The sequence below is a fragment of the Neovison vison genome, chromosome 7 (assembly GCF_020171115.1).
Source record: "Neovison vison isolate M4711 chromosome 7, ASM_NN_V1, whole genome shotgun sequence".
Classification (NCBI taxonomy): domain Eukaryota; kingdom Metazoa; phylum Chordata; class Mammalia; order Carnivora; family Mustelidae; genus Neogale; species Neogale vison.
In genome coordinates this window covers 49921028-49934805 of record NC_058097.1, presented here as the reverse complement: position 1 = coordinate 49934805, position 13778 = coordinate 49921028, and the positions used below count along the sequence as shown (strand labels likewise).

The 13778-nt window shown below is 49.7% G+C and overlaps 1 protein-coding gene across 1 annotated transcript; it reads right to left on the bottom strand.

Moving 5' to 3' along the window:
• Window positions 1-1898: 1898 nt before the first annotated feature.
• On the bottom strand, window positions 1899-9249 carry KLK5 (kallikrein related peptidase 5). The gene is made up of 6 exons (XM_044260498.1): window positions 9133-9249; window positions 8797-8880; window positions 6418-6682; window positions 5363-5619; window positions 5107-5240; window positions 1899-2394 (listed from the first exon to the last, which is right to left on the bottom strand). Exons 2-6 carry the CDS (start codon window positions 8867-8869, stop codon window positions 2239-2241), a joined length of 885 nt encoding a protein of 294 aa, XP_044116433.1. The 5' UTR covers window positions 8870-8880; window positions 9133-9249; the 3' UTR covers window positions 1899-2238.
• Window positions 9250-13778: the final 4529 nt, after the last annotated feature.

Sequence of the window (13778 nt, the reverse complement as noted above, 5' to 3'; positions counted from 1 at the left end):
GTGGGTGAGAGGGATTCAGGGTGTACACTGTGGCCCCACCCTCCTCGGCTACAGCTGATTGGACCCAGAGTCAACACCTGACCCACAGGCAGCCAATCAGGACTGAAGAAATGCCAGTAATTGGAGCTAGTTATGGGGAGCGCTACTGTAGGCCACATACCCCCCAAATCTGAGGAGGAAATAGAGGATGCCCCTTGGAGAAAATGAGAAGAGGGAGATGTGAAAGAAAGAACACTGCAGGAAAGCTAGCAAGAGAGATCCCACAGGCAGCCCAGCTGCTTCTGGGCTGACATCTGCCTGTCCCAAGTCTTGGATATTCTGTTGATAACCGACCTCCCTTTTCTCCTCTGTCCAAAAAGCAGCTCTGCTGTGTCCTCCACCAGCAGGCAAATGATCTTCTTACACAGAAATTCCCAGTCTCTTAGGGAAAACCAAGAGTTTCGAGGTACCTTGGTCTTTCCATTCCTGGGAAATGCCCAGCTGGTCCCAAATCAGAGCCTTTGCCTTGTCCTTCTGTCTGGAACACTGAGACCCCAGAAATTCACTGGGCTAGCCACTTGTCATTCTGTAGGACTCAGCTCAAATGTCACCTCCTCCCAGAGGCCCTTGATGTTAGTTTCTGCTGAAACAGATTATCACACTTGGTGTCTTAAAATAACATTAATTTACTCTCTAATTGTTCTGGAGGATGGAAGTTCCAAGTGTTGCCAAACTGGGCTAAAATAAAGACATGAACAGGCAGAGGTGAATTATTCTGGAGGCTAAGAGGGAGAATCCATTCTTATGCCTTTTCTAGCTCCTGGAGACCACGTACATTCCTGGGTTCATGGCCCCTTCCTTCATCTTCAGAACAAGCTTAGCAGCATCTTCCGATCTCAATCTCATTCCCACTACCCACCCCCCAACTCTTTCTTTTTCTTTTTTTTAAAGATTTTTTTCATTTATTTGAGTGAGAAGGTGGGGATAGCAACAGAGAGCACAGCAGGAAGAAGAGGAAGAGGGAAACTCCCCATTGAGCAGGGAGCGCAATGCCGGGCTCAATCCCAGGACTCTGGAATCATGACCTGAGCTAAAGGCAGATGCTTAATCAACTGAGCCACCTAAGTGCCCTCCACCTTAACTCCTTCTTATAAGGACCCTTGGGGTTATAATGGTTTCACCCAGAAAATCCAGGATCATCTCTCCATCTCAGTATCCTAAAATCACATCTGTAAAGTCTCATTGCTGTATAAAGCCACATATTCCTAGGTTTCAGGGATTAGGCTGTGGACATCTTGGGGGCACAGGTGAGGAGTCATACTGCCCTCCCATACCCTTCTTGACCATCCTATATAAATAGGCCTGTTCCCCCCCTCCCAACAGTCCTCTTTCCTCCTGCTCTGTGCTCATTTTATACATATTGTATGTAATGTATCCATCCACCTCTTTACTGTCTGCCTTCCCCTAGGATAACAGAAGGTCTGTGAGGCAGGAAATTGTTCTGTTTTGCCTGTTGCAGTGTCTCAGCATCTGGAAACTTCCTGGCACAAAATAATCAATATTTGTGAAGAAAATGGGGCGCCTGGGTGGCTCAGTGGGTTAAGACTTCTGCCTTCACCTCAGGTCAAGATCCCAGGGTCCTGGGATTGAGCCCTGAATTGGGCTCTCCGCTCAGTGGGGACCCTGCTTCCCCCCTCCCCCGCCTGCCTTTCTGTCTACTTGTGATCTCTGTTTGTCAAATAAATAAATAAAATCTTAAAAAAAAAATATTTGTGAAGAAAATGCAAAGCAGGTTGAGTGGATCTCTGTTTCTTGCAAGTGAAATACCCCCAAAGAGCAAACACAGTTTTGTAGAGGGAAGAAGTGACTTGTTCCTCGCTGCCTGGTCATTCAGTGAGTGGGGACACCACATACAGAGCTCACTTCTCCTCAGATGCTTTATTTCTGGGACCAAATTTGGGTCATAGCTGCTGAACAAGGATAGCCCCTGGGCCTGAGGAAGGAAGCATGGGGGAGACTGAGGTGCAGCCCTCACCTTGGTCTTTCTGGGAAATTCTCTCTAGGACCTGACTGGAAAGACAGGGTCAGCCCAGGGCTAGGGAAGGGGGACCTGATTCCAGGAGACTTGGGGAGGGGTTGGAGAGATTAACAACCCCAACATCCTCAAGAAGGAACGGGTATGGAGGGAGTGTCATGGTCCCTGCAGGAGTGATGACGGCAGTGGGTGGGGCACACCAGAATGCTGGGTCCTGGGATGCCTCATGAGTTCGACTGAATGGTGTCCTTGATCCACTTAGTGAATTGGCAGAGGTTGGTGTAGACACCGGGTCTGTTTGGTTGGGCACAGGGAAAGTCTCCCCAGGACACGAGGCCCTGTAGGGAGCCATTGCAGACCACAGGTCCCCCGGAATCACCCTGTGGAGGAGAAAGGAGTTCAGAGAGGCGGAGTTGTGGGGAGGTGGAAAGAGGGAGACACACAGGTGAAGAAGGGCCAGGGTGGCAAGAGATAGAGACATAGAGATGGGAAAGGAGAGAGATGAAGAGACACAAAGACAGAGAGGGAGAAACAGGCAAGACAGAGAAAGAGAGAGTGAGAGAGAGAGAGGAAATGTTAACATTTCCATGTAAGTCTCACCTTTAGAAGTTCCATTTGCCCTCTCCACCCAATACCACCTCTTATGTGTGTCTCCCTCACTGTGTCTCCCTGTCCCTCTTTGTCTTTCTCTAGTGCAACCTTTGAACACTGCATTTCTCCTACTGAGCACACATGACTTACACCTCCCCTTTGCAGAGAGGCAGCTCTTGGCCCCTGAAAGATGGGGCTTTCTCATCCTGGGCACCACTGACACGGGGCCAGATCATTCTTTGCTGTGGCGGCCGTCGTACATATCGGAAGATGTTCAGCAGCATCCTTGACCCCTATGCATTATATGCCAGTCACTGCCTTCCTCCTCCAGGCACAGCTCACCAGGCATTGACATATCTCCCCTGGGGGGCGGGAGGCAAGCTGAGGATTGCTTCTTTGGGTTGCCCATCCATGGCCTCCTGCAGCTACCTATAATAACACTCACCACTCTTTACTGTCATTTCTTATGTAAGTTTATGCAAGATACTAGTATCAGTTATAAAGAAATCCAGAGCCCGACTTCTTTCCCTATTAGCAGGCACTACTTCAAGGCAAAAGAGCCTGACTGCCTGCACCTCTGAATTTCAGCTTTCTTGGAGTTTAATTTTCCTCATTATATTTTGTTTAAGATCCCTGCAGAGTTTCCTTTGAGAGGCAGTTCATTAACTGCCCTGAGCTTGGCTCCTTGTCGGCAAGATAGAGCTAATAATAATGGTGAGTCAGGGGTGCCTGGGTGGCTCAGTGGGTTAAGCCGCTGCCTTTGGCTCAGGTCATGACCTCAGGGTCCTGGGATCGAGTCCCGCATCGGGCTCTCTGCTCAGCAGGGGGCCTGCTTCCTCCTCTCTCTCTCTGCCTGCTTGTGAGCTCTCTCTGTTGAATAAATAAATAAAATCTTTAAAAAAATAAAAATGAATAATGGTGAGTCAATGAGCTGATATATGTGAACCACATAAAGCAGGGTCCCGTGTTATTACTATTATAGTATTAGTGTTGTTATTACTTTTTGCTCTGAGTGGCCAAACCCTGGCCACATGCTGGTATGAAAAGCTAACTGGGGTCTGCAAACTGAAAAACAAGATGCAAAGCTTGGCTTCAGGAAAGTGAAATGGTTTTAAATGCTGACATTTGAGGGGCACCTGCCTGGCCCAGTCGGTGGACCACCTGCCTCTTGATCTTGAGGTTGAGTTCAAGCCCCACATGGAGGGTTGAAATCACTTAAACATAAAAATCTTTTTAAAAAGTGCTGACATTTGAATCAGGTGTGCTTTCTTCTGATAAAAATCCCTCCGCCCACTCCTCTGTCCAGATGTGTGTGTTTTCATATTGAGTGGGGACAGAAATGACGTTGGGAAGTTGCTATAATCCTCAGGTTTGTAAAATTTGGGGGGATGGGCCCTTTCCCAACCATCAGAGTGGGACAGGAGTGCTGTCTGAGGCCAGAGCTTACTTCCTAACTGCCAATATTACTGAAGTGTTTGTCCTGCCAGCAGAGAACACCTTAATTTACATCCTTCTAGAACCCTTCAGGACCTGAATACAGGGGAGGGTCCTGATCCCTGCAAGAGTTTAATTTTAATTTCTGTCATCCTCAACAGATAGAGCTTCCATGAGGACATAGAGAAGCTCTGTCTTGGGGGTCAAGGAATATTTGTTGAACATGGACCCCACCCATCGCCCCAGGCCCAACTCTTGCTGCGTCTACTCCCCCCACCCAGTCTCCCAAACACTCTGGCTTTTTCTCTTCTTTGAGCCACCAAACTCCTCCCTGCTGCAGGGCCTTTGCAAGTGTTTTCTTTCCTTTAACCTTTGCAAGTCTGGCTCCTTTATGTCATTCAGTGTCTACCCACCTCTTGGAGGAGGCCCTTCCAACCACCTTTTTGAATATTGTCCCTCATCACTCCCTATCATAAAACTATATTTTATTTTCTGCATAGTTTTTATCATTCTCTGAAATTACCTTATTTATGCATTTTCTTGACCACTGGGGTTTTTAAAATAATTTCAGTTTGTATTTCATTTTAAATAATCTCTATACCCAGCATGGGGCTTGAGTTCACAACCTTGGGATCATGAATCACACGTTCTTCTAACTGAGCCACCCAGACGTCCCTCCTTTTCACTTTTTAAAATGTAGCTACTAGGGACGCCTGGGTGGCTCAGTTGGTTAAGCATCTGCCTTCCGCTCAGGTCATGATCCCAGCCAGGGTCCTGGGATTGATCCCTGCATAGGCCTCCCTGCTCAGCAGGGAGTCTGAGTCTCCTTCCTCCCCTCCCCCGGCTTATAGGGGCGTGCGCACAAGCGCTCTCTCTCGTAAATAAATAAAATCTTTAAAATAATCAAATAAAATGTAGCACCTAGAAAATTTAAAATGACATGTATGACTCACATTATATTTCTACTGGACAGGGCTGTGTTCCCAGCACTTAGCAAGGTTTCAAGTTACACAGCTGGCACTCGGGGTGTATATCTGCCGCGTGAATGCCTGAGTCTTGAGCCTTACCTGGCAGGAGTCTCTTCCCGCCTCATCGCCAGCGCAGAACATAGTGGAATCTATCTGTCCTGGATAGGCCTTCCTGCACCTGTCGGCACTTAGCACAGTGATGTTCAAGCACTGGAGGACCTTGGGGAATTTAACTGTCAGAAACACACAGAGCAAGGCCACTGTGAGCAACGGAGAAAGACGGGGAGTGCTCAGAGGCAGAGAGGGGGAGAAGGCAGACAAGGGTGTGTGCATCAAGAGGGACCTGGACGCTCACCGTGGGGGCTGCTGGTTGTTCCCCAGCCAGAAACCAAGCAGCTGGTCCCAGCAGTGGGACAGTGAGGGGAGATGTTGATGGGTTTAACAGCCTGAGTCTCACGAATTTTTCTGTTCAGTTTGATGAGCATGAGGTCATTGGAGTGGCCGGGATGGGAATAGCCAGGATGGGGGATGGATTTGATCCCTTTGAACAACTGCTGCCCAGTTTCATAAACGGGTGACAGGGAATGGTGGCCAAGGCGAATTCTGTAAAATCTAAAGAAGGTAGTGCAGATTATTAGCAACCCCGATTCTTATGCCCATATTCAGTGCCGAGTACACCCCAATCCAGTCCCAACCATGACTTCACCCCATCCCATCCCATCCCCACCCCAAATCCTTTCTCCACATAGAAACCACCACATCTGCATTCCCAGCCTTGATCTAACCACCCCAACCTCAAATCCAACCCCGTCCAACCTCCCATAACTCTAATCTCAACCCCATCCTCAATCCTACATCCATCCCTGCCCTCAGCCCTAACCCATCCCCATGTATCTCCACCCATCTCCAATGCTCCTAATGGTATCTCCATTCCAGACCATCAGCAGACGCATGCCCAGCTCCAGATCCAACCCATTCCCATCCCCGATCCTAGCCCTAATTCTTCACCCACACTCAAACCATCAATACATGCATTCCCAACTCCAAATCTAGCCATCTCCAGTGCCATTCATAAAGCTAACCCCAACCCCATCTTCAACCCCAGAGCTATTTCCAATCCTAATACCATTTCCATCTCCACCCTACCCCATCCCAAACTCTAAAGTCACTCTGAATCTCATCTCCATTCCAAACCACTCAACATATGCACTCCTCACGCCCAAATCCACCGCATCTCTAACTCCCACCCCCTAACACAATTCTCTCCCCAGCCTAACCCCATTCTCCACCCCAACTCCATCTTTGATCCCATCTCAGCTGTACCCCTTTCTCACCCGCGCCCGACACTCACCTCCATGGCCCTCCCCCCGCCCCTGACCTGTCCAGCCCGGCTCCTGGAGCCCCACTCACGGCTTCCGGCAGTGGGCTGCTGTGAGCAGCCACTGCGGATTCACCAGCACGGCCCCACAGTAGAGCTGGTTGGGCTGCAGCAACAGCGCACCCTGCCACGGCTGGGCGTGCATCTCGCAGTCGGACCCATTCACGATGCGGCTGCTGCTGCCTTCGTCTGCCCTGGTGTCCTCCTTGGCCCCACCTCCAATGTCGCGAGTGCTTCCAGAGGGTCCGGTGTCAGAGGGGTTGTCGCAGGAGGTAGCATCATTTGCAAGAACAGGTTCTGGGGGCAGAAAACGGGCGGGGCTTGGGCTCAGGGCGGAGCTTGGGCTCAGCGGCTGGGTCTTAGATCCAAGAGGTGGGACCAGCCAGAGCTCGTCTTACCCCCTTAAAGACTCTTATATTGAGGAGGGAGTCAGCCCAGGACTTTAGGGGCGGGGTCTGGAATCTAAGGTTGAAACCTATGAAGAAGGGCAAGGCTTAGAACTCAAGAACAGGGCAACTGGGTGGCTCGGTGGGTTAAAGCCTCTGCCTTCAGCTCAGGTCGTGATCTTAGGGTTCTGGGATCAAGCCCCACATCAGGCTCTCTGCTCAGCGGGGAGCCTCCTTCCTCCTCAGTCTCTGCCTGCCTCTCAGCCTACTTGTGATCTCTGTCTGTCAAATAAATAAAATATTAAAAAGAAAGAAAGAAAGAACTCAAGGACAGAGTCCAGGTTGAGGTGGTTTACTGGTCTCTGACTGTACCTCAAGGTTCCTGGGAGTGGCTAGAGCTCAGTGGGCGGGGCCAAGAAGGTAAAGTTGGACAATCCCAGAGGCAAAGCCAAAGTTCAGGGGGTGGAGCCTGAGAATGGACCGGTGAGCAGAGCTTTCCTGGTGGGCCCTTGGTTCAAGAAGTGTGGTCAGTCCTCAGAGAATAAGGTCAGGGCTGGAAGGGGCAGTTTGAGAGGCCAGGGTCACGTGGAGAGATGGAGTCTAGAAAGATCCCTGACTTTGGGCAAGGAGGTAGGGGCTCAGTTTTAGGAGCTGCAGACAGGATTGGAAGGGGCCATGGCCCCAAACCTGAAGAGCCATCTAGGTGGGGCCTGGCTTGCAGGGTGGGGGGGTGCATGCCCAAGGGGACCCTGTCTGTGGATAAAGTCTGGACTCGCAGTGTGGTGGACGGAAGGGGGTCAGAGTCAGAGCCCCTGGGGGGAGGGAGATTTGGGGGAACAAAACCAGGGAAGTGCTCAGCTAGAGGGATCTGGTGGCAGCAGAAAGTAGGACCGATTTTGAATTCTCCAACAAAGACTTGCCTCCTGAATCCTCCTGGCAATACCCTCAGACAAACACAGATACCCCACTCCATCGCCAGTCCCCCATAGTCTGTCCACTCCCTCATACTCTTGCTGATGACCCACAGATGCCAAGCCCTGGCGTGCACATCCAGGAAACACGCACACAACTGTTGTTACAGATAAGCACGCACACAGTTGCATGAGAGATGCACATCATCTCCACCGGAGTAGCTACAGGCACGGTTGGGTCTTATGGTGCACACACTTTCCAAGCACCTGCACTGGGCAGCAGCCTTACAAGGTTTCGCGCACCCATGCAGTGTCTCAGGCACGTGTATGCATCCCTGTAGAGACCAGCACAGACTCTCCAGCACACAGACACGTTGGCATGGTGACAACACTACACTCCAAAAAGCCCAGTAATAAGTGACCTGGTATCATCCAACCTCACACAGTCACCATCTCGAAGTGATAGAAACTTCAGCCCATGCAATCCCTTAGGGGAGGGATGGAAACTCCACCCACGCAGCCGCCCCATCTCACAGACAGTCCCCTATAAACACACAGTCACCAACACCCGGACAGAGAACCTCAAGCAGTCTCACAGCCCAAGTCGAGGCATACATAATCCCACACTCAGCCGCAATCCCACAGCCCCAAACCGTTACCTGCACTCACCTGGCCATGCATTTTCACTGTAAAAAGCACTTTTGTGACACGCAATCCGGTGACACAGGGACAAGGACTCCAGATACCTTCAGCCATACAGAGCCACACACATAATGTTCATACAATTACCTGCACAGACATTGAACCACACATGATCCTAAATGCACACATGCCCGGTCACACAATCAGACACACAGCCTCCAAGCTAGTGCACCTGTTGCAGGCAGTCACTTGATATGGGGAAAGGCACCCCACCCACCCACACACAGTGACAGGCACAGAGCCACACACAATCACCTAAACATGAATAAGGACACCGACTCACAGTCACCCAGTCCTAGAGCCATACCCCATCACACAGAGTCCCCTTGGGACCAACACTCCAATGTCCCTCAGAGAGTCACCCATAGCCCACCCAGTTAGTCTACAGGCACACAACAGGGCTTCTGGTTACCTGTCACTCCCATCACCAGGGCTGTGATCAGGGCACCGGCCATCCACATCCAGGGGTGTCCTGCTGGAGCCATGGCCACTGCACCTTGTGGGGAGGACAGAGGGCAGGGAGGCCGGGATGATTCTGGGAGGCCCTTACCCAACCTCCTTTTCTTCCTTGCCCCATTTCCTAGGTCAGAAAGGAACCACAAGGGGATTGCCCCCAAGCCAGAGACTATAGACTTCAGAGGAGCAGATATCCAGCCCCCTCCAGTCACACAATGAGGGAGGATAAAGAGAGAGTAGGGGTGCATCCAAGATGCAGACACCTGTCCCTGTGGTCTTCCCCAGGCCTCACCTGCCGAGTCCCCCAGGTAGGGGGTGGGGAACGGGCTCCCAGCTCAGCCACAGACTTCTCAGGTCTGTGCCGTCCTGCAGCCACCTCCTCCTCGGCTCTGGGCACTCAGCCTGAGTTATAACCACCCACTGATCCCCGGGGCACATTCCCAGGGAGTGAGGCGCCCTGCCAGGCCTCAACAATCACTCCTCCTGCTTCCCCCGACCTCCGCCCCCAGAGCACCCCCCACCCAGTCCTGAAGGCCACTCCCTACTTCCCTGGCGGGGAGGGGGACTGGGGGGGTGAGTTAGGAAGGGGTCTCTGCAGGGCTGGCCTACCCAGCCCTGAACCCCCTTCCCCTCAGCGTTGAGCTCATGCTTCTCACCAGCTCTGGGCAGTCTTCTTGATACCTGGATTTTTCTTTATTTTCTGTGTTCTTCACTCCTTCTGCATCTCTCCGTCCCACTTTATCATCTTCCCATCTTTGTCTGTTTTTTCAAACTCTTACAGCCTTCTTTCTCTGTGTTTGCTTCCCTCGGAATTTTTCTAAGTCTCTCTCAACATGAGACATGCCCACCAAGTATCTTGCTTTGGGTCTCTCTCCCCACCTTTGTCATGTCACTATCCCTGCGTCTCAATGCCTGTCTCTCTGCCCCTCCCTCTCTGTTTTTCTGTGTCTCTAACCCTTGCCCTTTATCTGTGTCTTCTGATTCTCTTTCTTTTTAATGGTTCTGAATGGTGCATATATCAAATATACCTTAGGATTCTGGTCTTATTTTCCTTTACTTCTCCTCTGCCTTTTTTTTTTTTTTTTACAGCTTTGAGGTGGAATCGGGGTACAATAAACTGTGCACATTTAATGTGTAGGATTTGATGAGTTCTGACACACATCACCACCAATAGGAAGCATACCCATCACTCCCTTTACATGTCTGTGATTCTCAATCTCTGTCTCTATGCCTCAGAGAATCTCTTGTATCTTTCCTTCTCTGTTACCTCTCTTTCCCCTGTGACTCTGTCCTTCCCAGTCTCCCTCTGTTTCTGTATCTGCATCTGTACCATTCTGTCCCTCTGTCCCTCCTCCCACCCCCATCACAGGCTCCAAGTATCTGCATCTCTGCATCATTGTGTCTCTCTGTCTCCCTTGTCTTGCATTGTGGGTAGAAGAGATTCAGGCCACTTGGCCAAAGGGATCCCCTCATCCTCCCTCCTGCCCTTCACCCTGGGACTGGGGCCACAGGGCATAAAGGGGTAGGGATCCAGTCTGGGGGCCCCCTGCCAAGGACTTGGCTGGGCTGATGCAGTCAGGCGTGGGTGAGAGGGTTGGGCAGGCCACCTGTTGATGGAGAAAGAGGCCAAGAGGCCAGGATAGGGGGTGGGTGGCTCCTGGCCCTTTGGGAAATGGGGCACTGGGTGGGGATCCCAAAATGTGGCTTCCGTCTCACCAGCCCTGGGCCATTTGGAGCTGCCTTTCCCAACCTCTTCTCCATTTGAGTTCTTTCTGTCTGGCTCCGACTCTCTGAATTCATCTCTACCTGTGTCTTCAAGTTTCTAATCCTCTGGGACATGGAGCCAAATACTCACTCAACCCCTGTCTCCTGAGCAGCCCCTGCGTGCTAGACTGAGGTCCACCCATGAACAAAACGGACAAGGACTCCTGGCAATGCTGCAGTCCTCATAGAACTCATATTCCTTGAGGGCAGAACAGAGCTGAATTGCTCACTTCTGTAACCTGGCACCTGACGAACCAGAGGTTTTGGAGCCCTTAGGCTGGTTTCAGGGTACAGGAGGAAAACAGCGTTTTGAGGCTTATTTTGATTATTTGCTTTTTGTATTGCACACATGGATGTGATCAATATGGCAACCCACTTCTTCTGCAATCTTTCAAGGTTGGCTTACAACCCTTTTAATTCTAGATATGCCTCTTTACTCCAGATAGGTCTTTACTGTAGTGTTTGGTCCCTTTAACAAACTAGATTAATTAAGTCTCTTCAAACATTTTCAATCTACATTTCTATTTCTTAAAGGATTTTATTTATTTATTTGAGAGAGAGAGAGAGAGAGAGATCGCACAAGGAGGAGTAGGGGCAGAGGGAAAAGGAGATTCACTGCTAAGTAGGGAGCTCAACACGGGGCTCAACCTCAGGACCCTGGGAAGATGACCCGAGTCAAAGGCAGATGCTTAACCAGCTGAGCCACCCAGTTGCCCCTGACACATTCATTCTCTTCTGGAAGTCCTTCAGTTTTTAGACAGACCTCCCAGAACATTTAGGTAAATTTATGCATCTAGACATACTACATTTGTAAATATGATCAACATGATATTCTTTTAAGTACCTCAACACGGACTATAAATTCGGTTATGATGTCAACTTAAAAACTTTCAGCATTTCAAGCTGAAGTCAGGAGATGGTCTCTGTAATGCGTAAAATTCTCTTAGACATACAAGCACCTTAACATGCAGACAGTCTGCTTTAAAAAAAAAAAAAAGATTTGGGGCACCTGGGTGGCTCAGTCTTTAGGCGTCTGCCTTCAGTTCAGGTCATGATCCCAGGGTCCTGGGATGGAGCCCCCGCATTGGGCTCTCTGCTCAGCAGGGAGCCTGCTTCCCATCCTCTCTCTCTGCCTGCCTCTCTGCTTACTTGTGATCTCTGTCTGTCAAATGAATAAATAAATAATTCTTCAAAAAATAAAAAATTTTAAAAATAAAAAATCTGTAAAAAAAAAAAAGATTCATGTTAAGCCTTTAAACATGTTTATGCTCAACTTGAAAAGGTACCAGAATTGAAAGGAAGCTACCCTATAGCCAAGCAGTCAGGAACTGAGACTCTGGCACCAATTCCCTAACATTCAACCTCCAGCTTGGCCATCTGCTCTCTGTGAAACTTTGGGCAAACCATGGAGCCTCTCTGTGTCTTGGTTTCCCCATCCCTAACATCAGAACAATAATTGTACTTAGTTCACAGGTGTGCTATGAGATTAAATGAGTTAATAGATAAAAACCTTAGCACCTATGAGATTAAATGAGTTAATAGATAAAACCCTTAGACCAGTGCCTGTCATGTACTAAGTAAGTGTTACTCGTTGTATCCATTGAAGAAGGTAATTCTCTCTTAATGAATTGAAGTTGATTTTGCTCTGGACATTCATTGACTGGTTCCTCCTGGTGACTCTGGTGCATTTCATGGCCCTATTTACCATCCAAAATCTTTAGAAGGGATTGGTCAAGGCGGGCCATTCACATGACTGAGTATTTCCACATACACATAAATATCCGCCACTCCCTCCCATCATGTGTCTTGATTAACTTTCACCTTGCTTTGGTTCTTAAGACATGTGCTTTTTCTCCAAATCTGAAGATCTTTGCAACTGAGGGACTTTGTTCTTTTAAAATGCTCCCTCTGTCTTCAGACCACATAACTCTCCCATCACAGAATGACACACGATTGACTTTGAACATCTAGCTGCTTCTCTGTTTAATGAAGTCCGATTTCATTCTAAACTGTGCTGGGCAAAATAAGGTTGCAATAAATATCAAAACAAATGAATTGTTGTTTCTGATTCTCCCTCTGTTCCTGAATATTTCTCTGCTCTTAAATTCAACCTCCATGTAGGGCTGTCTTTTCCCTTTCTCTCTCTCTTTCTCTCTTTTTGGGAGCTCCTAACTGTCCCACTTGCTTTGCTGGGAGGACCCCTGGCTTAGAGGTTATTTTGCCTTCCTCACAGAAGAAGGCTTCTCTGAGGATGGGGACAGCCCTGGGACTTGGGATAGAGGCATGTACATCAGTTAGGGATCATGCGTGGTGCACGTCTGTGGAAGCAGCCCAGAGAGCATGCAGAAGCCTAACCCTCATTTCTCTGGGGACATCCTCCCATCTCTCCTCTTTCCTACCCATTGCTGTCCCCCTCAAATGGACTGCAGCAAGATCTTTCTAGTGTGCAGATCTGAGCCTGTAGCTCTTTCTAGGCCACATGTTTCTTCCTGGCACTCAAGGTCAACATGATCTTCCAGTAACCTACGCTTCCAGCCATGCCACCCACTTCTCCCACCTCACACTCCAGCTTCACCATTCTGGATGATTCACCATCTCTGGGGCACACCAGGTGATCTCACACCCCCAGGACTTTCTATAGGTTGTCCCTTCTATGACAATGAACATCATCCACCCAACCCTCTCCATACAGTGACCTCCAATGCAGCCTCCTTCTCCAGACTGCCTAGCCCCAGCTCATCCCTCTTATTTTCCTGCACCATCACTTTGACCTCCTCTCTGGCCTCCGGTCTCTCTCCTCTGGTTCATCCCCTACAAGGTCTCAGCGCTGCTCTTGTTCACAAGCCTTCCATGGCTCCCCACTGACCTCAGGAGAAAGTTTTATTCTCTCAATCTGGGGTCTGAGGTCCTTTGGGATCTGGCCCTAGCTCTGCTCTCCCACCTTCTCTCCCACCCCCTACCCACACACAGTGGTCTCCCAGCCCTCTACCCTCACTTCTTTCACTGCTACAAAAGGAGTTTGGGAGAAAGAGCCACCAGGAAGTCTAGTCCAAGGTGGAGTACTCACAGATGTCTTCCTGGAGGGGAGGAGAAATGAAATTGGGCTATAAAAGGGAACAAAGAACATCTAGACTTGAGAGAGGCTGAAGTGGGATAAAAGCAAAAAAGCACTGC